The sequence below is a fragment of the Phalacrocorax aristotelis genome, chromosome 2 (assembly GCF_949628215.1).
Source record: "Phalacrocorax aristotelis chromosome 2, bGulAri2.1, whole genome shotgun sequence".
Classification (NCBI taxonomy): domain Eukaryota; kingdom Metazoa; phylum Chordata; class Aves; order Suliformes; family Phalacrocoracidae; genus Phalacrocorax; species Phalacrocorax aristotelis.
In genome coordinates this window covers 55,013,569-55,035,792 of record NC_134277.1, presented here as the reverse complement: position 1 = coordinate 55,035,792, position 22,224 = coordinate 55,013,569, and the positions used below count along the sequence as shown (strand labels likewise).

The window sequence follows — 22,224 nt, the reverse complement described above, 5'->3', positions numbered from 1 at the left end:
CTTCTGAAATGAAATCTAGTTGTGCTAAAGTTATGTGCTGAGATCTTGAAAGGTCTTTTCTAATATTATGTCTGCCTTTTCTTCCCACACCCTCAGCAGAGCATAGGAGGGTCAGAGCATTGCTTGTACAGTCATGGACCTCCATGTTGCCGTACTAATGGTTCCAGCTGACAGTCTGACCCTTTGAACCTTGCTGCAAAATTCAAAGTCCCAACCCCACATCCAGCTCAGGCTTCAAGGCAACTTTGTGAGAACATACATACTTTTTCTGACGGCACCACATTGCTTTGCCATGGCTGCTATGAGAGTGTTGATTCCCCTCATGGTCAGTGACATCTGGGAGATGGGGACCTTTGCTGTTACCCTGGGTGTATTTTTATGCTCTAGAGAACTCTGATTTCTTTATGGGTAAGAAATGGCTCCTATTCCATAGATCTTCTACATACTTGTCAACTACTGGCTGATAGTTAGCATTTCTCCTCGGGAAAATATCATTGACAAAGAGAGGCAAGCTTACTAAGCCTGACACCCTTAGACCCCCAGAACACAGTTTAATGCCTATTACCATGGAAATAGAGCTATTATAATTGACTGTTGATCTCTACAAAGTAACACCCAAAAGCCAGATACCTGCTCTGGCCTCCCAATTGCTTTGGATACTGCTGACCAGGCAGAAGTTGTAAGACCTAGCAAAAACATAGGGGCTTTTCACTCATGTTTCTCAGAGGTCTCTGTAAGGGTTGCTGGAAGCCATCCTCCGTTTTGTGAGGTGCTCTCATTGCATACGAGGCTCCCTGCGATCGCTTATTTTTTATTCATTATCTCCGTGCAGCTGCTACTGGGAGAAGTTGTGATGTAACGTGATCTACAGTGTAGGCTGATGACATTCAGTTCTACCTCTCATTTTCATCAGAAGCAGACACAACCATCACCCGTCTCTCCCGACATTTGGCAGCAGCATGAATCTGAATTAATGACAGTTGGCTGAAGCTCAGTGAAATAAGATGGAAGTGATACTGACTCTCAAGGAAAGTAGGAGGAGGACCTGGCAAAGTTTGAATCTGTTTCACCAGCTGAGGGAAGATAAAAGACCATTGTCAAAGTGACTGTAATTTCAGGTTTTGACTAGATTCATCACTACTCCTAACCTCCCAGACTGCAGAACCATCATTTATCACGGAGAACTGCCTACAGTGTTCTCTCTTTTCCTGTCAAATTCAGCTCTTAGATTACTCCTTTATTCTTTTATCATTTCTAGGGCAGTGTGTTCTTGCGTAGGACAGGCGGGAGATGAGGGGAAGCTCTGACTCGCAGGGAAAGCTGCCGCCTTGCTCCCAAACATGGCAGTTTGCAGGGGTGCGCCTGTCGCTCTCAGCGACAGCGTGGGAGATTCACGATGTCTATCTGTATTACCAAACCTGACATGACCTTTGTCCCCAGCTACTTTAAATACTTTCTGTAGCTCCAGCCAACCTATTAAAGGGAGTTTCCAGAGTCATGGGCCAAATTGTCCTGGGGATATTCTTGAAAGGGGCAAAGGTGGAGGCTTCTGGATGGTGAACCTCTGCCACCAAAGCCCACAGATGTCAGTTCTGAACCCTTCTAGAGATGCACAGGGTTGTTCACTAGTGCAGGAAATCAAATACTTTTCAGTGATGTACAAAGTAGAGAGCATGCTTCTTCCCTTGCCCATATGCATCTCTGATTTGGGTAGGGAGAGGATTAAATGAACATTTAAAAAAACCTAAAACTAAAAAGCTTTCATTTTTCTTTAATGAGTTACTTAACAGAATATTATCAGCTAATTCAGTTCTTGTCCAAAGCTTCCTTCTATACATGAGCTCAGGACAACCTGTAATGTGAGAGAGTGAAAGAGAGAGCCAACCCACCCACCCACCAGCCCCAGGCATTTCACAAAGAAGTATATTTATACCTGCTGTCGCAGTGCTGACTGTAGTGCGCAGCAGATGTACTGAAGCTAGTTTTAAATCAGTAAATATGTGCATCAGCTTTAAAACACGTTAGCATCTAGTGCAGGTACCAGTGGCTGTCTAGCTACAGCATTGAGGAGCTGACAGTGCACCCTCTCACCCTGGTTTTCAGACAGGTTTTGCAACCTGGGCAGCACTCCAGGCTGCTGTGCTCTGACTGCCGACTGTGCTATGCCATGAGCATGCTAGACATAACCGTACTATACACTGAATCTTAAGCCAAAAACTTGGCTGGAACTTGGTGCAAAACTGCTTTTTTCCTCAGGTGTTTTGGAGGAGGACTGAAGCTGAATGCTCTGATGATAGATGTAGATTTGCTACTTAGCTCTTTCTATCATGCTCTGGGACAGCGCAGTTAGTGTCACTAATGCTCCATGACCTGGTTCCCTCAAGTGCTTATGGCTGATACCAGGAGAGCATCTAGGCCAATATCCCCCCAGGGGGATGTGGGCACCCAGAGCTCTGCGGGGAGCCGGGCCCTGGGCAAGGAGTGGGAGGCTGCGCAGAAGGACGTGAAGCACAGCGTGTGCGCTCCCTGTGCCCCTGGAGCTATGCACGTGTCTCCTGCTAACGATGGCTGTGACAGCCAGACCCCGTAGATAACTGTGTAAAGAACTGCAAAGCTGAACATGGAGATGAAGCAAAATATTGGTAGCTGTCACACAGCATATGTGCCCACCACATTCCATCCCCCCTGGCCCTGTCTCACCTCTGTGGGGTGCAGCATACGTGCACCCCTGTCCCACATGAGGTCACTGCAGTCATGGGGGCTGCAGGGCTTTCCCCCCTTTGTTCACAATGAGTCTGGCTCCACCCCCACAGAAAGAAAAGTACACCTGAAGTCCTCCGTATGCTGGTGGTACCCAAAGTAATGCGGAGAACATTGCAGACTGCGTGAGAGCTGGGGTAACTGGGTTATGACAAGCAGAAGGAAATACCTCAGAGGAGCCAGGTTTTGTTCACCTTGTAAGCTCTTCTGAGCATAGACCATTCTGTTACCTTCGTACAGCATCAACCAGCATAGTGGGGCACAACTAGTAATAGAAATTGCTTTATGTAGGGCTTTTTTTTAAAATATATTTTTGCCCAGTCACATTGTGTTAGATGGTTGGCATGAAATGCCCCTTCAATTCAAAAGGAGCAAGGGATAGACAAACTTCTTAGCTGCGCTTGTTTTGGAATGGGACTTTTGCTGCATCTGGTGCATTTTGAGGTGTATTATTTGCTTTCAAGTAATATGACTATTCTAAAAATATAGTTTATCTAATTTCTGCTACAATGTCATTGAAAAATAAAATATGCAGAAGAACATCAATAAAAACTCGTAGTTTGTGCTGGCCTTTGGAAACACAATTTGTGGTTTATGTGCTGCTGCCATCTGGTGATTTTTCTTCTGAAGTGCAGCACAAAACAGATGTAACTGTAACGGGGTCGGTGCTGTACCCCTGCTTCAGTGATGAACGGTTCTGAACTGATCTCTCTTACGGGCAGGTTGTAGAACTGTGTACTGTATTTGGCTAGAAAATAAATATAAACTAGATCTCAGTTTGCTTGTTCATCACCGTTTCTGCAACATGGAAGGTGAATCAGTGTTATAGAAGTTGTGCAGGAATATTGAAAGAAAGACTAAGAGTAGACTTTTGCTTTTGGATTTCAGTGGCACTAAATGAAATATATATGTTCATAGTCAACAGTCAGTAATTGCTGCAGTTGCCTACTTCTCGGGCTAAGGAAAGAAGGCACAGTATACTGGGAACAAAGCAGATTTACTGAACATTACCATAGGGTCAAGTTTTGCCACATACCTGGGAACTGATATGAATAACATTTCTTTTCCTGAAATGCTGAAAGTTGTACAAAATTATTTCTTCTGGTGCACCAAGGTTAAGTGAGCTGCAGAAAGTCCACTGTTCTGCATAACATCACCAAAAAAAGGGTTCTTTGTGGCTTATGCAGAATAAATATTTTCGGGGAGTTTTATTAGCTCTTAATGGCCATCTAGTAGAGTGTTATACTTAAAACTGATGGTGCCTGCCCTCTCTGAGTAGCAGGAGAGCGAAGTAAGCTGTAGCAGTTCTCCCATCACAGGCCTGGACCATCTGTAACTGCCATGCAGTTGATATATTCCTCTAGCACACAGTAGCTTGTCCTGCAACATCATTTTGTGCAATAACATAGGTCAGGCAGTGTTGTTGGGGATAACATACAGATTTACCACTTTGTAGAGCAGGTAGTGTGAAATGCCTAAATAGGAAGGATCCAGTAACTACTCAAAATGAACCTATTTCTATTTTGAAGTCCTTTTTTGTCATGTAGGACAGAAATTGATTTTTTTGCCTTGTGTGTTGCAAGGTTTTGGAGAATCAGGGCCTTCACACCTTCCAGACTGCCGCTAGAGCTGTAGTGTTGAGCAGCTTTGGTGGACCAAGAACTTTTGAGTATTTGATGGCTATGCTTGAGAAGCAAATCACAAAACTTGCAGAATGTAATAAAATATCTGTTCAGTTCTGGCACTTCTGTTGACATGGTGCTACCTTCATTCACCCCATCTCTTAGTGCGTTTGACTACTGTTGAATTCAATTATTGTTGCATGGATCTGCTTCTCAAGGCCCACTCAGTGAGATACTTGTGTGTCAGTTTAACTCTATGTGTGAGAATGTTATGCATAGACTTAAGCCTGAATCTAGTTTCCCTGCTGAGTTTAGTCTGAGAGTTTAAGCTGTGATGAAGTTAATGCCTTGAGAGTTTTTTGTGTGAGAGACTGCAAAATGCCTTTCCTTATACAGTGAAGCGGAAAACTCTTATTCTGAGTCCTTCAGGCTTCTTTTTCTTTTACTAAATATGTGACTAAATTGTGGCTTCTGTGTGTTATTTAGTCCTGTGTATGTAGCAGATAGTTTTAGAAATGTTTATCCACATCAATGTCCAGCAGCATTTAAATAGCTACAAAAATGTCCAGTATTTGAACAGCATTGCTATGTCACAGTTCACCATTCTGCTTTTTCCTATGACAGGATGAGCAGTCCAGATTTTAATTTGTGAATTTGAAATTTGAATATGCACAAATGTCCTTGCACTTGAAGTTTTGTTCCTATGCTTCCCTGCATACTCAAATGATGTAGAAAAACAAATATTGAAGTACATTCACCAACGTTAATGTGATTCAAAAGGCATGCAAAAAATGTGCTATTATTTACAAGCAGTGCAGTAGCTCTCATGACATCTTTTGCAGTTTGCGAGTATTCTCCAGGCTGGAAACTAGGAAGAGGTTGTGTTACTTGCAGCCAAGTCCACAGAAAACCAGCTGCAGAGTCTTCAGAGGAACGCAGAACTGTACTCCAGCACTTATTTTCTTACTAATTAGGGAATATTCTTTCATTAATGGTGAACCTAGGAGCCTGATAATTTCGGAAAGTTCCTGCACTGACAGTTGCTGAAAATGGAAGCCACTGTATCTGCATGCAAATAAGGGAAGAGAAAAAGTCTCTTAATGAAATTGGATTGAACACGTAAAGGGCTGGAAAGCTCTGGGACCTTTGGGATTTGGAAGGCATGTACTTTCTTACACGATACAAAATGAAGCACAAATCTGATTAGTAAGTTCCTCTAACCTATTTTTATTTAAAATTCAGGCAGAACAGAAATAGGATTCAGGAGCTAAAATCTCCCAGTTCAATTAGCACAGAAAGGCAAGGAGCCAAGGTTTTCCTCTCCAAGGTCTTCAGGGGCGATTCTCAGGTTTTCTCTTTCCAACATAGCCAGATGTATTCTCTGCACAGGGGCCCGAGTTGTAATTTTTAGTTCATAGTTGAATACTGGTCTGTGTCTCTACTTCTTCTCCAAACATAATTTATCTTTCCTTAGTGTGATGCTATGCATGTATTTGCAGAATCTCTACAGGTTTGGGTGTTTCCACACACTAGGAGAACTGAGTAGAGCTACATGAATAATGGATATTTTGGTTCAGTGGCTGAACCAGACAATCAGGGGGAAATGCAGTTTGGGTAGACTAAAAAGGAAAACATGTTTTGCTCAATGTTCAGGTGATTTAAACTGTTTTTTGTTTTTGCATCTTCTTTTTCAAATTAAAAAAATGTGTCTTCTTTCAGAAAAAGAAAAAAGCACGTTTGAAAGAGAAAGGCAAGAGCATTTTAAAAATGTCAAAATAAACCACGTAATTTTGGCCGACTTGTGTCCTTCCTAAAGACAATCTTCCAGTTGCTAAAAGACTCTAGTACATTTAAAAATAAGGAATTGTTTCTGTGAAGAATTGGTTTCTTTAAAGCGACCTTGGCCACTGCTGAAAGGGCTTTAGATGTTAGTCCATTCTGAGAAAAATCACCACCAGCATCCAGCCTGGACATTTTCAGAAACCTGGTAGATAGAGGAATTTGTCCTAGGAGACTCAGCGAAGACCTGCTTTCAATCCCTGCAAAGAGTCAGTCTCCTAGCAGAAACTCAAGCTATGATTATCCTTGCTGGGTATTAGAGCCTGCCAAGAAAAACTCTACGGTTACCATTGACAAGCTATTAACATTACTGAAAATTTCACGAAGAGGAAAACGCTATTCCTTCTCAGGACAGCAACAGGCATGGTTTAATTTGCTGTCTTTCTTAATCCCTATATGGGACACTAAGAAGAAATGAATTGATAGATTGGTCCACTCTTAACCCAAAACACAGTTTCCTCAGTATGCAAATGCTACTCTCCATTATGCAAACATTACTTGGCCTTGGTATATAGACATTAAACCAAACTATATTTACATAAGTTGAAACTGAGCTGCCTCAAATTGAAAAGGTTATCATGTTTAATCTAGCTTTGGCACAGCCCCTGCCTGCAGCGCAACCTACCTTCCCAGCACAGCCCTGATCCACATTGCTCCCAGAAGTGTGTTGTTCAGCTTGAAGTCCTTGTGGGAGCACTTCAACAATCTCTTCATAGCTTTTTTTACTTCACCTTGAATTGGATGCCTATATTCATTTTTACTAAGTCTTTTTTAAAGTCCAGATTTCCACTGAAATCAAGGGAATTTTGACTGGCTTTGAATAGTGTTACAGAGTCAGAAAAACATCTCCTCTTTTAAAAATTCCTTATCTTCACCTGCTTACCTTCATCAGGGCCTGGCACACTGGGTAGGATCTTGTAAGCCAGCGTGGGATGCAGTGATTAAATTAGGCATCTGAATGTAGCTGGAAAAGAATTGCAGCTCAGACCCTCAGGGACTTCACTTTGCACTGGCTATATGGGGAATTTAAGCCTTTACTGTAGGGGTATTAGTTCCTTACACATCTAATATGTCATTAGGTGCAAATTAGATGTGACTACTTGGTCTGAGGACAGGAAATCACAGTAACAAGCACAGGTGAACTGTGCTTAACATGGTTCTCCTTCTACTATACTTTTCTTATCCTTTATAAGTTTGAGCGGCTAAAGTCACTTTGTTTGTTCAGCCTGGAGAAGAGGAGACTGAGGGGAGACCTCATCGTGGTCTACAGCTTCCTCACAAGGAGAAGAGCAGGGGCAGGTGCTGATCTCTTCTCTATGGTGACCAATGACAGGACCCGAGGGAATGGCAGGAAGATGTGCCAGGGGAGGTTTAGGTTGGCTGTTAGGAAAAGGTTCTTCACCCAGAGGGTGGTGGAGCACTGGCACAGGCTCCCCGGGGAGACAGTCACGGCACCAAGTCTGGCAATATTCAAGAGTGCTTGGACAACGCCCTCAGACACATGGTGTGAATTTTGAGGTTGTCCTGTGCAGGGACAGGAGTTGGGCTCGATGATCCTTGTGGGTCCCTTCCAACTCAGGAAGAAAAACAAAAAAGGTTTCTGTTTTGCTAACATAAACATTGTAGAAATTGGATTTATGCTCAGAATGGTCATTAGGTTCTATTATATTACCATTTTAAATACATAGACAGCCTTTCGGAGTGGTTTGAGCCTTGATTTATGTACACACTTTGCATGCTTAATCAATGAGAGCCATGACAGCAGAGTACACATCACACCTCCTTCCAGGGCGAGTCCAGGGAGACACATGGAGGTCTTTCTGTAACTTAACTGTAATGATATTGACTTGGTCTGCAGACATTTTATCCAGGCTTTAATGTCTCACCTAAAGATCGGAGTCCACTGTCACATGTTTTGGCTAGCTCCCCAGCTAGTACATGAATGTAGATGTGGGTGGGAAGTCTGCGTGGTTGTAATACACAAACACAGTTTACCATTGCTGGAGCAGATGCATCACATTTATCGTAATAAATGGGTCAAACTTGGCTACAGCCACCTCATTCTGACCAGGTCAGAAGATGAATTTCAACCATACTTACTCTTCCATTAAAAGTTACAGGGTTTTTCCCTACACGTAATTTCTAGCAGCACGTCAGCTACTCTGGTATCCTGCAAATCTCAAAGAAAAACAGGCACCTTGCACTAGGTAAGCAGATAATGTGTGTGGTCTTCTAACTCTGCAAACTTTAAAGCCTGAAGGTCAGTTCTTATGATTGTAGGATACGATTGAGTATTTGAGACTCAAATAATTTGAGTCTGAAATTGGTTGGAACTACTGCAAATGTAACATTACAGTTTTTCAAAATTTTTACTAAGCCTTTCTTCATTTTTATGTATGGAAAACTATAGGCCAGACTGACACAGTAGAAGCAACAGCTGGGAAAGATGCAAAGGGTAATTGAAACAGCTTTTAAATAAGTTTAGAGAATCTGTAGAGCAGTTTCCCTGGGGGAGAAGCTGAACCATGATGTCGTTTGTGGGAAACTGCAAGGATGAGTTTCGAGACCACCCACAAAACAGGCAATTTTCAGCAACATCACTGCAGATTTTGTAATGTGTGAGATGGGAACCACATATTTCTCATCCAAAATAAGAAAGCGAGTGACTGACTGACTGATGTGCTGATGATGATACCAGGACTGACAGTGCAAGTAGTTAATTTAAAAGCCATACAATGATATCTGGTTTTGATTGTACAGTTGCTGCCTACAAATAGATTGTGTGATTTTCATTAATTGATGCCCAAGATACAGTTTATAAAGCCTATATAATGTGTGAAAATATAATTTGTAGACTTTTTTTTTTTTTTTTGCGTTTACCAATTCACATAAATGAGAATTAATAGCTCAGGTCTCAGAACTGCTAGGTGAATTGTCATATTTTCATGGATATGACCAGAAGATAAAAAGCCCTATGATTCAGTAGTGGTTATGTATGGAAGGAGCAAGAGAGGAAGTGTATCCAGAGTGTCTCAGTCTCCAACCCTCCCCTTCCTCAGCAGACACCCTCAGCCTGCTCCCCCAACTCTACCTCTGGTTTTTGTGCCAGCTCTCTGAGAGTAAGGGCATTATCTGAGGATGAAGGTTATCTGAAAGTGCAAGTTATCTAAGGGCTAAGGAGGTATTGGGATATACAGGATAAGTGAGGGTTTACTTTCAAGCATTTGTACTTTTAAAGATGTTTGGCTTTTATCCATTAAATCAAATAGTTATTGGTGTATAATTTATTTAATTGCAAAAGTTGGGGTAAGAATTGATTTAGCCAGACGATGTGGCTGTTAGATTAGAAACCTTCTCTGAAGTAAACCGAGAATATCTTCCTCTTGCCTTTCTGTCTTGCCATGCAACCGTACATCATCTCTACTTGTTACTGTGATTTCCTCCCCTCAGACCAAAAAACAACAAAGATGACACATGGTGCCTCAAAGTAGAGACAAACTGGTCTAGGGAGGGGCTAGGGCAGCTACCTTTCCCTGCGGGAGTCACCTGGTTGAAGCCCTCAAAACTACGTAGGTATGAATAAGACTTGGTCTGGGCCAGTTCTAACTATCAGAAGCCAACATTTTTATCAAGGGAAAACAAGTGGTTGGCTGCTTTTTAGGTTATTTACATTGTGTATGTTGTGTGAATACAGCAAAATCTGAAATCTGCAGTTGGTGATTACACTGATGAATAAGTCGATGCTTAGTAACGCCAGCAGCAGGTATCCGGAGCACATTTTTTAATTTTTTCTTGTTGCAGCAATATTGCAGATTTCTGGCCAGGATCAAGAACACTCTAGAAATGTACACTTACAATGCCCCTGCTTAGCTCTTTGTTAATTTTGGCTAGGTACTGCTTCTTTCTTTCTATTTTTTCTTAACCTTTTTGTTTTCCCCAGCAGAGGTGATGGTGACAAGAACAAGCAGCTGCCAGTCAGACAGCAGTGGATTCATGGAGGAGATGCCAGCACCTGTAGTTTTACAAGTAAGAAATGACAAATAGTCATTGGTAGGTCTATGAAAACGCTAACCCTGGCACAAGTAACACACAAAAAAACATGAAGTTGTGAAATCTTCATGAAAACTAATTCATTCTCCTAGAAAACCTCAGAAGGCAAGAAGCTTTCTCAGAACTTTATATAACACTTCCACCACACTAATGCAAGATATGTGCAAGGTTACAGGCATAAGGGAAGAAATATTACAAAAATCTTTAATTATTTGGCTCACTGGGTATTTAAAGATGTATTTAAAGATGTCCTGGGGGTGCCCAGGGCAAAACAGTGGTGGGCAAACCAATGTGATAGAACAAATGTAGTATTTCAATTCCTCTATTGTTTTTTTCCCCTTCAGAATGCATCTTTGTCAGGAAAGGTTAATTTTATTTCTGATATCCTCAATCAAGAAACAGGTCTGTCACATAGGACAGTTCTTCCTATGTTAAATCAAGATTTTCAACAAAGGCCAGGTGATTGTGTGGCTAAGGTCCTCATCACAGCTTGTGAGAGTGTTTTGACAGTACCTAGATCGACAAAATCATGTAGTGACCAGGGAGAAGAGACTCATCTGCTGCTGACTGCAGAAAATGGCAAGTATCAAGCCTATAATACTGAGCCACCGACCTTTTTACAAGAAATGGTAAGTGACATGGACAAGAAAGACGGTAAAACTGGAAGAAAGCAACTGGAAAAAGAGGAGTGTGTAGAAGAGCATAGTCCTTGTTTTCAGGGTGATACCCAGGATGAAAGAGATCCTACCTCCTCAAAATTTGATCATAATTTCTATCTTAGTACAGGACGCAAGAAGGTGAATGTAACCTTCATTAAACTGAGTGATAGAAACCTTGCAGTCATCAGTGGGAGCAAAATCATGGGCGAAGGTGAAGGTGAGAGGTGCCTGACTGAAAAAGACCTTGGAGTTGCATGTCATGAAAATGTCCATCGAGGTCATGCAGGAGGTGTTAAAGGACCATGGTGGGGAGTGGAAGTGGTCAGTGAAGATGGTACCCTGCTTGCAGTGAATGAGGTGACAGATGGGCAGAAGTGTTGCAAAATGGATGGTGATTCAAAAAATACAAGATGCTTCCCCAGAACGGACCTGCCAGAAACTCTGCAGCTGGGCTCAGCAGTGCAAAGCAGGAGCAGTGCTGCTTCAAGATGTTCTCTGCAAGTATCTCAGAGGTGTCCCTCCCACCTAGCAGAAGGGCCTGGATTAAGTTCATCTGAAGGTCAAGAGACTGGTAGCATAGGGAAGATGTTAGGTGCCAACAAATCAGAACAGGGAGACTCTGTCCAAAACAGTGAAATGGCTTCTGCTCCTGTGAAATCTGTTACTGTTCAGATGTATTCAGGGCTAGAGTTTACTTCAAGGGTGAAGTGCACAAGGCAAAATGCTCCCACCAGTGGGAGCCTTGCTAGGGAAGACCTTGTGGACTTCTCTGACATGTTAATGCACCACTCTGAGAGTGGTCCTCTCATACAGTCAGACCCAGGGTCTTCAAAGGATGGTGTGAAGCAGACCACTGAAGCCTCCAGCCAAACCGACACCCACACCAGGAATACCAGGTGGCCACCAATGCTTGATCCACCCCATAGTCACCTGACAAAATCAGCCTCCCTTGACACCATGCTTCATGGCAAATACAGGTCACACTACTGGGGTGAAGCCTCTGGTGCTGGGGGTGCTCAGGGCAGTCACTGCTGTCACTGCTGCTGCTGCCACCATGGCGGCTGCCCTTGGACCTTCCCCGTTGGTGTCTCTCCCCATTGCCCTGGGGGCTGCTGCTCAAACCATGCCTCCACCGAGCTGCAACACTTGAAAACACCGACGTTCCTGCAGCACACTGCAATGCATAATCTTGCTCCGGTGAGTAGGTTTCTTCATATCCATGGTCAGCTGACACAATCATGAGTTAAATGCACAAGCTGCCTTTTCCTTTTCTCTCCTGCCATACTTGCTTCTTTAGTGAGACATATCTTGGGAATGTAACTGAGGAAATGGATGGGGAAAGAAGCAGTACTTTCTGGACAAAAATGGCAAGCATATCTGTGTACCTTCAGTTTTGTTGGGCTGCTTAATTTAGTAGCTTATATCAGTTTAGTCTTAAAACAGTTACTGCGAACTGGATGATAAATTTTACAGGTCAAATGAAGAACTGAGAGATGAGAATGAGCTTCAGCAAGTTCCTGTGAATCAGCAGAGTTACAGTAACTGAATATCTTACTGGACTGCAGAAAATGCAAGGTTATATGATTTAGTGTAATCCTCTTTTACTGAGAACTCATTTAGGCTATTTTACTTAGTGTTTTTTAAAGACTAACTGTGGACACCCAGATACATACCATAAGCCAAACTGCTCTAAAACGAGGTGTACTGTGACTTCTCAGAGCCACAAGCCATTTTACCATGATAGAATGAAAAGCTTGCATTAAGGCTGCTAAGATGAATTTTTTGCAATAAAAATACTGATAGTAGAAAGTCACCAGATTTTTATTTCATTGTTCAGAATTGATGAAAGTTCCCAAAAGTTGTGAAAGATTCAGGGCATGTTGGGGAAGCAAGCAAGGAAAGTAATCAGGAGTGGCTTTTGCATCCTGAGAAAAGTGTGGAAGAGGCAGCATACCTCCTGCTGGTTTGCAGGTGTTTCCTTTTTTCCTCTTCCCTTTGCTTTTCATAAGGAAACGAAATTTGAACTGCCGCACAAATTAGGGAAGGAAATTATTAAATAAAAGTTCCAGAAAGTGAAGCTGGTGATTTTTATGCTGCCGTATCACTGAATATATAGATCTACAATGTCTTGGTTTTGAACCGTATATTGGAAAATAAGCCTTTCGTCAGCTATCCTGTTGTTGCCACGAGGTGGCAGTAAATCAGTACCTTATGCTGGACTATGAAGCCTTTTCTCATTGCTGGACTGCTGTTCTATCACTGTTGTAGCGGAGGCTCATGGTGATTTGTCTTCTCTAATCTGTGGACAGGGAATGTGGGAGGAACAGACTTTGCACCATACTATTATCCAAGACCTGTTCTTAGGGATACGGCTCCACATCCGAGTCACTGTGCAATAAGTGAGAGAATTTACTGAGTATTAGCCACTCTGCAGAGATTACAACTATGCCTACTTTGTACTTTGCATTAAAGGTAAAGTAGTTTCTGTATCTTTTACTGAGAGAAGCTCTCTCAGGTTACATCCCATTTACCGAGAGCATGCATGGGGAATGCAACCACCATGGAGCAACTGTTAGACAGTAAATTTACCCTGTTTACATGCACCTTACCTTAAACAGGTCTTGCATGAGAGTAGTCCTGGAACACTTAGTTCCTCCCTGCATGCTTGCTGAGCCTGAACTCTGAATAAATCTATGTGAACTTGTGTTCTGCAACATGCTTAAAGAGTCGGTGCTAGGGGAGCTGCCTATACCTCATCCATAAGTGCTGACATGACTTTTTACCAAACCGACCCACATCATGCATCTTGTATCTTTTGCATGGTGCTTTCTAGATTTTTATTAGCCTTGAGGAACCAACTAGAAATTTGCCTGTGGCGCATTGACTTCTCCTTAGTGACCTGAATGACAGGAGCTCTTCAAATTCATTTGGCATATTTTTTGATGGCTCGAAGTCCTCAGTCTGCTCGGATTTAGTAGTGGGTAGAAGAAACCATGATTACTATGTGGGCACTGCTCACTTCCACCCCACACACTCCCATCTAGGAACAAGAAAAATGTCTGAGGATCAAGATTAAAATTTGGGGTGGGGGTCAAATATGCAATCAGCCAACACTTAATCTGAAGGTGCTTATAACACATCTTACTGCCGCAGTGGGGTGCAATTGCTACCCTGACCCACAGCACTAAGAGTACCAGCTGAGCTCCACATGGACACTTAGGAGAGCTCACCTCCACTGCAGTCATAGGACTGGACCTATCAAACCGCTATTAGTCTCTAATTAGCCCTTTCTGGTGCAATCCCATGGCTGTTGGGGGTAGATTTTTTAATTTACTGCTATGGGATGTTTTCTCCCTGGGTCATGCACATCAGGAATGTGCCTGACATAGTATCTGCACTGAAATGGATATTGGGAATGAGATTTCTCAAATGCATGGGGAGCATCTTTTGCCCTGTAGCTGAGGCTGATCCTCCAGCAAGGACAGTTTCCTCGTGTTTCAGGCCTTGCTGGGACTGAGGGACACATTCCAGCACATGAACATGAAGACATCAACAAAGGACATGATTACAGGAATCCAAAGAGGTCAGGCATTTCTATGCTCTGCAAACATGCCTCTTGTTCCCTATCAGCTACAGTGGTCAGCAGTGGAGTGCAGATTTCTACATTGTCTTCCAATGACTTACAAGAGACCAAACCTGCTAATATGGGAACATGCCAAACACCTTCTTGCTCTTGGAGCAGTTTTGGCCTAGTAAGGGAGCATGCTTTCAGAAGGCAGGCAGTATCATCTCCAAAATTATTTGGATTATGTTGTCTGCATTCCTGCCCTGAAAAAGGTGTGAAAAGTCAAGGAAAATTCTTTAATGTGGCTAGATACTTAGACATTTCGATGTTGCTAATGAGCTGCCATTGTATTAGTCCTGTGCTACAAAGCAGTAACTTGCAAATCTTCTAATTTCTGATGTACCATTCCTGCTCATTCGTCTCTCCTGCCATGAGACTTTCCTGGTGTAGGTGCCTACATCAGGATAGATGGAGATGATCAGTCATACTAGATACCTCCTCTTAGTGAAGAGTAATGGTCACACTTATGGCATAGATCCTCTGACCTGTTACAGATGTATACTTTTGGATCAGAACATTTGCTCTGTTGCAGTACTTGCATGTACATCTATTGCAGGAAATGTCTACATTTGGTTAGATAAATCCAATTCTAGGTTTCTAACTGGTAATAGATGAGAAATTATCAGTGTAACACCTACCAGAAATCATCAGGAAAGACTCTTTTCCTTCTCATAGTTCTTACATATCTTCCATGTCTCCCTCTTTCTCCTTTTCAAAACAGTTTCTACCTTCTAGTGGACAGTAATTTAACCTACCATTAACCCATAGCAACTCATCCTGCTCAAATATAATGTCTGACAGCAGTGCAATAACATCACAAATTAGCACATTGTGCCAGATCTTTGATAAAAGTCCTTTTCCTCTTCAATGGCAAAAAAGAAATTCTCACTGGCTCAAGTAGTGCCAGCACATAATCCTACGTGATTTAGGAAGAAACGTCGTGACTGGGATGTGAGCAAGGCACCCAGAGCAAACTCACTTGAAGTGTTATCTGATTTTCATGGCAGCTGCTCACAGAATCCCTGTTGTGCAGGTACTAGGAGGACCCATGCTGTTTGGGCTGTCAGCTTCAAACACACTTGACATGGAAGTGCTCAAAGAAAACTGGTAAAGTGGGGTATCTTCTTGCTTTTCTGTGTAGCGTACCCTCCATGAAATAGAAGTGATGAAGAGCTCCTGCAAGCACTTCCAGGAGAAGCTGAATGAGATTGAACAGCACCTGACTGAACAGCAGGTGCTTTTTTCTAGCATGATGCCAGAGGAAGGAAGGTAATGGCAGCCCAACACACTGACCGAAATCCAAAGCTAGCATCAACAACAGCCCGTGGGCACATGCAACATGTCTGGTCACTTGTGTTACCACAGCACTTCTGGTCAGTGAGGTGCAGCTATGGGCATCCCACAAGGGGAGGAGAAACGTATTGTGATGTGCTTTTTTTTACTCCAGCTTCTCCCCGCACTGTTCAAGGCTTTTAAGCACAAGCATTTTGAAGGAGAAGATTGCTCCGTAGATGCAGGCTAGATTTTTGGTGTGCAACTACTATGTTTTAACAGCTATAGGAACACAGGAACAGATCTCAGTCAGCTGGATCTTGGTATCCCAGGTCAGTGGTGGGTTCAGGGAAGGGGGTGGGAGAGATCTGTGACAAATCATTTCCTTTAGGCCATCTACTTAGTGCTCATGATCTGTAGGGTGATGATACAGGAAAAATTGAACTAGCTCTTCATGGACTCAGCCCAAATTCACAGGGACTATCAAGAAGCCTCAGGTTCACAAAAAGTTATTAGGAGCTTCCAGTCTTGAGCTGCCTGAAGGTAGGGCATTTACGCAGTCTTTGTGCTGGTGATAAATCAGAAGTGATAAACCTACCCAGATTCAAGCCGAGTCTGCAACTACAATGTGTTTAATCTTGCGACTAGGATAATCAAAGAAATGAGAGTCAAGCAGACAAGGGCTGTTATTTATTATTTTGTTATGTATCCTGTGATCATGGGTAAAAGCAAGCCCACAACAGAGGGACGAACAGGAGTTATACTGGGACTGAGGAAAGGGAGGGTGTTCAATGCTTATTTGAGTGTGTTTTCACCTCTGTCCCTACAGGGAGGAAGGCAGAAACCTGCAACTCTTAAGGCAAGCCGTTCGTCAGGAAGTTGCAGAGCTGGAATTTCAGCTGAATGATCAAGCTTGGCAGGTCAGGGAGGCCATCCTTACGGTACGTTGCACAAGTCACTGCTCTGGGTCATGTGGGGAGAGTTTAAAGTCTGTCTTGCTATTCAGTGTTCAGAGTGTTAACTCTGAGGTACATCTGAATAAACCTTTCAGCACCAAGAATAGGAGGATTTCCAATAACAGACTAACAGTTTATGTAATCTGACTCTCTTCCTCTTTAACTGTGCTGCTTGAGCTCAACCACCCACAAAAAGTGCCAATACTTATAGAAGTGACTGTACTCTCGTCTGCTCTATAAAGGTCCCGTGATCTCCAGAATAGGCAGTCAGCCTACAGAATTACTGATAAATGGTTACTGGTCTGGTTCTTCTCTGAAACAGCTCTCCATTTGATAAGTAGAGGTAAAGAGAACATGATCAGGGAATTGGTTACTTGTCTTTGATTCTTCCCTGACAAACTTGGGTTAGAGGGTCTAGACTGCAATGGTCACAGATTGAAGTCCATTCGGAGATTTTCCATTAGGCAATTGGTTCTACCTGTTGGAATAAAATGTCCTTTAGGCCTTTCTCCTCCTTTTTATGGCTGTATCGCCTTTGCCAGACATTGCATGTCTTCTTTGGACCAAGCAGAAGAAGCAGGCATGCTTCATATACTCTTGTGTATCCTGCTTGATTCCTTTTATTATATTTTTATTACTGCAATATGCTTTTCCTTCTATTTTCTCTGCAGCAGCTGGACCAATTACTAGTAGAACAATCCCATCTGTTTTCTGAGCTCGGACTCTCTGATTGGGAGGGAGAAAGAAAAGCCCAGAATAAACAAGCGTTTCCAGATGCTGCTGACACTGCTCATCCTCAAAGTGGGTGCTCAGAAATGGTGCTCCAAAAAGCTCCTAGCAAAAATACCGCAGCAACAGGCTTACTCTCTGCCCTGTGGTCAGGGGCACCCCCAAAGCAGTTTCCTGCCAGGACAACACCTGAGCTGAATTCAGCTGAGTCTGACCCACAGGAGCTCTCCACCAGTAAAAAGGAAATAAAAGGACCTCCCCAAGCAAAAAAGGAGTTTAAGGCATTTTTACACAATGTAAGGAGTTGTTCCAGTCTCATCCTCAAGGCTTTATGTGGAAGGGATAGCTGACCTGCAATGTCGTTTTACTAGTCTGTGTCTCATTGCCACAGCCTAGGTCAGGACCCTCTCCCACTAAGCCATGCATTCATCCGAAGGGACGGAGTGTGTGTTTCAGGGAACTTTCAGTCTGCGTCGGCAGTGCAGGTAGAACTGGCACTGGACCTGCTGCCATGATATTTCTCAGCAAGCTGTGGCAATGATCTAGATGCTCCAGAGAGAAGAACGTATACATATATGTGGATGGTATTTGCCTGGCTTGCTTGAACTTTGAATGCAACTGTTTGACTAATTAGTCTAGTCAACCCCGTCCCACCATGTGAAATCAGTAATTTACAGCTTCAATTTGCAGAGACCATTATCCAGTTTTACAAGGGCAGTCAATGTAATGAACTGAAGGTTTGTTGTTTTTCTGAAGAAATTCAAAGTCAGAAATTCTGGTCTCACAACATAACCATAAAGAATTGTTTGCCTGCCTTTCTAAGTATAAAATATGCCTAGAAAATCTCTTAGATAGCTGCTTTATCGTTTAATGGTCTCTTCCACCAAAGCATGTCCCCCAGTTTTTAAATTCTCTTAAATGAAAAATCAGGGTTAAATTCTGCATAAATTTCATGTAAACACCATGGGAGAGAACGGTCTTTATTGTAGTCTTATACTACTTTCTTGATTTATGCTGATATTACCACTGATATTATCAAGCAGAATCAGGTTCTTTAGCACACAAAACAAAGAATAAGAACCATAGGCAGTGAAGAACATGGAACTGAAATATTTGAGATCACGTTTTGTCATCTTTTGCACCCATTTCCTTTTAAGACTAATCTTGATCTTTCTCTCAACATACAAAGAAAATAACACTTTTTTTCCCCTTTTTTTCCAGTTGCAGAAATCTTTCCGAAATTCTTTAGTTAATGACTCAGCAGAAGGAAAAGACTGATGGAGGACAGACTGGTGGATTTTGGTTTTAATAATTGTGGCCTTTTTCCTGAAATGCATGGCATATCACAGAAACAAATGAGCACAGCACTGCATTATAGAAGGTTCTGATCACAGCAGTTTTATTTGCGATAGGATGACTGGCCAGAAAAGCAGGCATTTTTAAAGGATGTTTCAAGGAGAGGCGCTATGTATTTTGCTATTCTGTGACTGCAAAACTTACTATGCTCCTACTGGCAATCATAGGGGTTAGGGCTGCTCTTTGCAAAGTCATTTAAAAGGAAGAGGAAAGGGCTTATTTTTGAGAAGAAAATTAAGAACTTGCAGGCAGCCCAGGGGATACCACTAGAAGGTATTCTCCTTATAGCTATTTATTTTAACACAGTCTTCAACCAATATTAATCCTCCAGCCCAAATTACCTTGTACAGTCCTAGCCACTTTCTAGCTTTTAACTTGATAGTAACTTGCCTCTGACTAATTTTATGAGGTTTGTATCTACTGTCAGTATCAAACCAGAAGCTTACAGACAGCTTATAAAATGTTAAATACCTGCTATTACTGTGGCTAGTCTCCTGGCTGTCCTCTTCCTTTCCTATTTGCTTCACATAAATCCAATTAAAAACAAAATGAGATTAGAAACACAAGGTTTTCTACATTAGAAACCTTGAATCAGCATCCTGCTTCAGTTTTCTGGGGAGTCTGCAGAGCCTGGATTCATCTAGAAAAAGCCATGAGAAAAGACCTGTCAGGTTTGGATCACAGCAAAGAAAATCAAATGGTTCATTTTCAAAGCAGTGCAGTTTGTACTACTGCTTTCAATTTAGCACTTCCCAGACTATGAGATGTCCTACTGGTGTGTTTGTTTAATGCTCTGGAGGGATCTTAGGTGTCTTTTAGGCTTTGGTGTTGCAAATCACAGCTCTGCAAAGGTGCAAATAGAAGTAGCATTTGCACATGTTTAAGGAGAAAATGGAGTCAAACATGCTGAGCAGCCTCGAGGCTCCCTGCACCTCTACGTTGCCACAGATGTTCAGGGTAATAAAATGATTGGGAGAGAGAAGTAGGTAACATAGGAACTGACAAGATCCTCCACAGCTTGCTGGGCCATGAATTTTACTGGTTGAAATTTGCCCCTTTCTTGAGACCCCGCATGGGATTTGTACACCACTTCCACACCATCTAGTGTTTAAGAGTTTATACATCAAGATTTGTAATGGTTACAGTATCTCCAGGCAGCATGCAAACAGGACTGACACAACCTTCACCTAAGTCTTGGTGGAAAAAGCAATAAATTTGGCTTAGTTTTTTTCTCTGTCCACTGGCTTATGAACTGCACTTGCAGATGTACCTCAGTTTGTGGAGGAAGGCAAATAACGAGCAAGGTGGAGGATGTACAATGATGCCCGTGCTGAACGGCTTCTGGAAGGGAGGATGGCTAAGAAGCTTTCTTACCTCAGCTGACCAGGGCTGTGATTCCTCCCATGAAGCAATATGTTTTTTGCAAATATCACTGCAGCTTGATGAATAAAAGCTCTGTAGGTATGTGATGCTGCAAACACTGTCTGCCCGTCTTATGTCCATATGTACAGAAGATGGTATTGGCAGGTGGCAGCTCTTCTTGATTAGAAAGATCATGCAGGACCTCTGGCGCTATTTGAATCCGAGCATTTGTATTCTCAACCAGGACTCAATCTGATTCCTACTAACAAAACTTTCCTGTTTGAATAGTCTCTAGATGATTGGTATGTGCAATCACATTCCTCATTTCAATTTAATGATAAAATAATCTTGTGCAATCTATAAGGACAAGCTAGGGTTCACCCATATGCAACAGACACCCACAGATAAGTTACCTGGAACTAGTTTGCATTTATAGCTAGATAACCTTTCAAGCCCTCAATGTTTTTTTAACACTTAAGTTGTAACCTTGTAGCAATAAAAAGCATACCAAGCGATGGGAAAAAGAAAAATCTTCTGACTTATTCTAGCACATAACAAGTGATATTTCACTTTAACTCCTCCGAGCGTGTTACAAGGGTGGCTGGAGTAAGCTTCATAGTGCTGCTGTTGAAGATGGGAGAGAAAAGAAAACACACAGTAATTTTGTGATCAGGAAAGTCCAGGGGTAGCATGCTGAGTGCGGGAGCCAGCTGTGCACCCACTTGACTCACAGTGTTACAAACCTTTTAAACTCATTTATTTCCCTTTAGGGCAGTCATAAGCAAATATGGTGGGAATCTTAATGATAACTCCACAGAATTAATGAAATAACAACATTTCCGATTGAGTATCATAATTGCTCTAACTAGCTAGAACCATACAGATTAGCTTGCAGGCTCACAAGGCAGTAGGTCGTATCTTGGGGGGCGCAGGGAGGGCTACATTGCTTGCGAAAAGAATTAATGCTAGGCAGTTTGCAAGTTTGAAATTTGAAGAAAATTGACCCTGTGACACTGCAGGACTTCCGACAAAACAAAACACAACACAAAAAAAAAAAAACCAAAAACCCACAAAAAACACCACAAAAAAACCACAACCAAAAAAACAGACCACAAAACCAAAAACAGACTAGGTGGAGAAATTGAAGTATTTGAGCTAAAGAAGCTAGACTGTTTTCCTCCATATTCCACCTCTGCAAGTACAGCCATTGACTCTGTTTCACAGGGCTGTTGAGGACCCACAAAGGTCCATGCAATACAGCTCAGACCTGGTATGGAAAAGGGTAAGATGCATGGGGTTAGGTATGTTACAGCTGTGGTATGTTTCCCTGCTCTCCAGTGCTCTTTCATCATCTCTTGGCCGCAGAAACCTAAAGCTGTCACCTGAAATCCTTGTAACTCCCTGTTACAGGCTCAGCACTTCCTTAGCCCTGGTCACAAGTTCTGGAGTGCAAGGGCAACGTGCAGCCTCACCAAAGCAGGAGGGAGGAAAGGAGGGGTGTGGCAGGGGAAGTCAACTAAAAAGTGGTTCCCTAACACAGGCAGAAAATTCAAAAACTGATGATTGCTTTTGCCCACCCTAGTTCAGTAGCAATCTGTGTCACTTGGATTTTACTTCTTTTGTCATTGCCTTTTGCCTTCACTGGTTTTCCCTGATGCCCCATAAATCTTTAAACCCTGAAGCAAAAAGAAGCTGCATTGTGCACCAGCTTGAATATTGATTTTGCTAGAGAGTATAAAATCTAGAGAGATAATAAGGAAATCCATCTAAGGTACCCTGCCAAGGGCTCCCATTAGTTGCTTTACCAGGCATCAATTCAATAAACCCTCGAGAGCAGCACATGAATAAACATCAGAGCCTCTCTGGCATGTTAATGCATCAGTTGCCTAATTGTCAATGCTGCCAACAGACTCCAAGAAAAGTACTATCTTGGGAGTTCACCCCCTTCCAACTTCAAGTCCAAAGAAGATTTGACACTGGCTTATGATGAAGGC

At 42.5% G+C, this 22,224-nt stretch overlaps 1 protein-coding gene across 1 annotated transcript in view; it reads left to right on the top strand.

Moving 5' to 3' along the window:
• The window catches only part of ITPRID1 (ITPR interacting domain containing 1), a 52,327-nt gene extending 31,578 nt beyond the window's left edge, over positions 1–20,749 (top strand). Inside the window, exons 9-14 of the mRNA XM_075083637.1 lie at positions 10,165–10,247; positions 10,616–12,127; positions 15,697–15,824; positions 16,657–16,768; positions 17,455–17,808; positions 18,734–20,749. Coding sequence (XP_074939738.1) covers positions 10,165–10,247; positions 10,616–12,127; positions 15,697–15,824; positions 16,657–16,768; positions 17,455–17,808; positions 18,734–18,790 — 2,246 coding nt within the window. The 3' untranslated portion in view covers positions 18,791–20,749. The remainder of the gene's footprint in view (positions 1–10,164; positions 10,248–10,615; positions 12,128–15,696; positions 15,825–16,656; positions 16,769–17,454; positions 17,809–18,733) is intronic.
• The last annotated feature ends 1,475 nt before the right edge of the window (positions 20,750–22,224 follow it).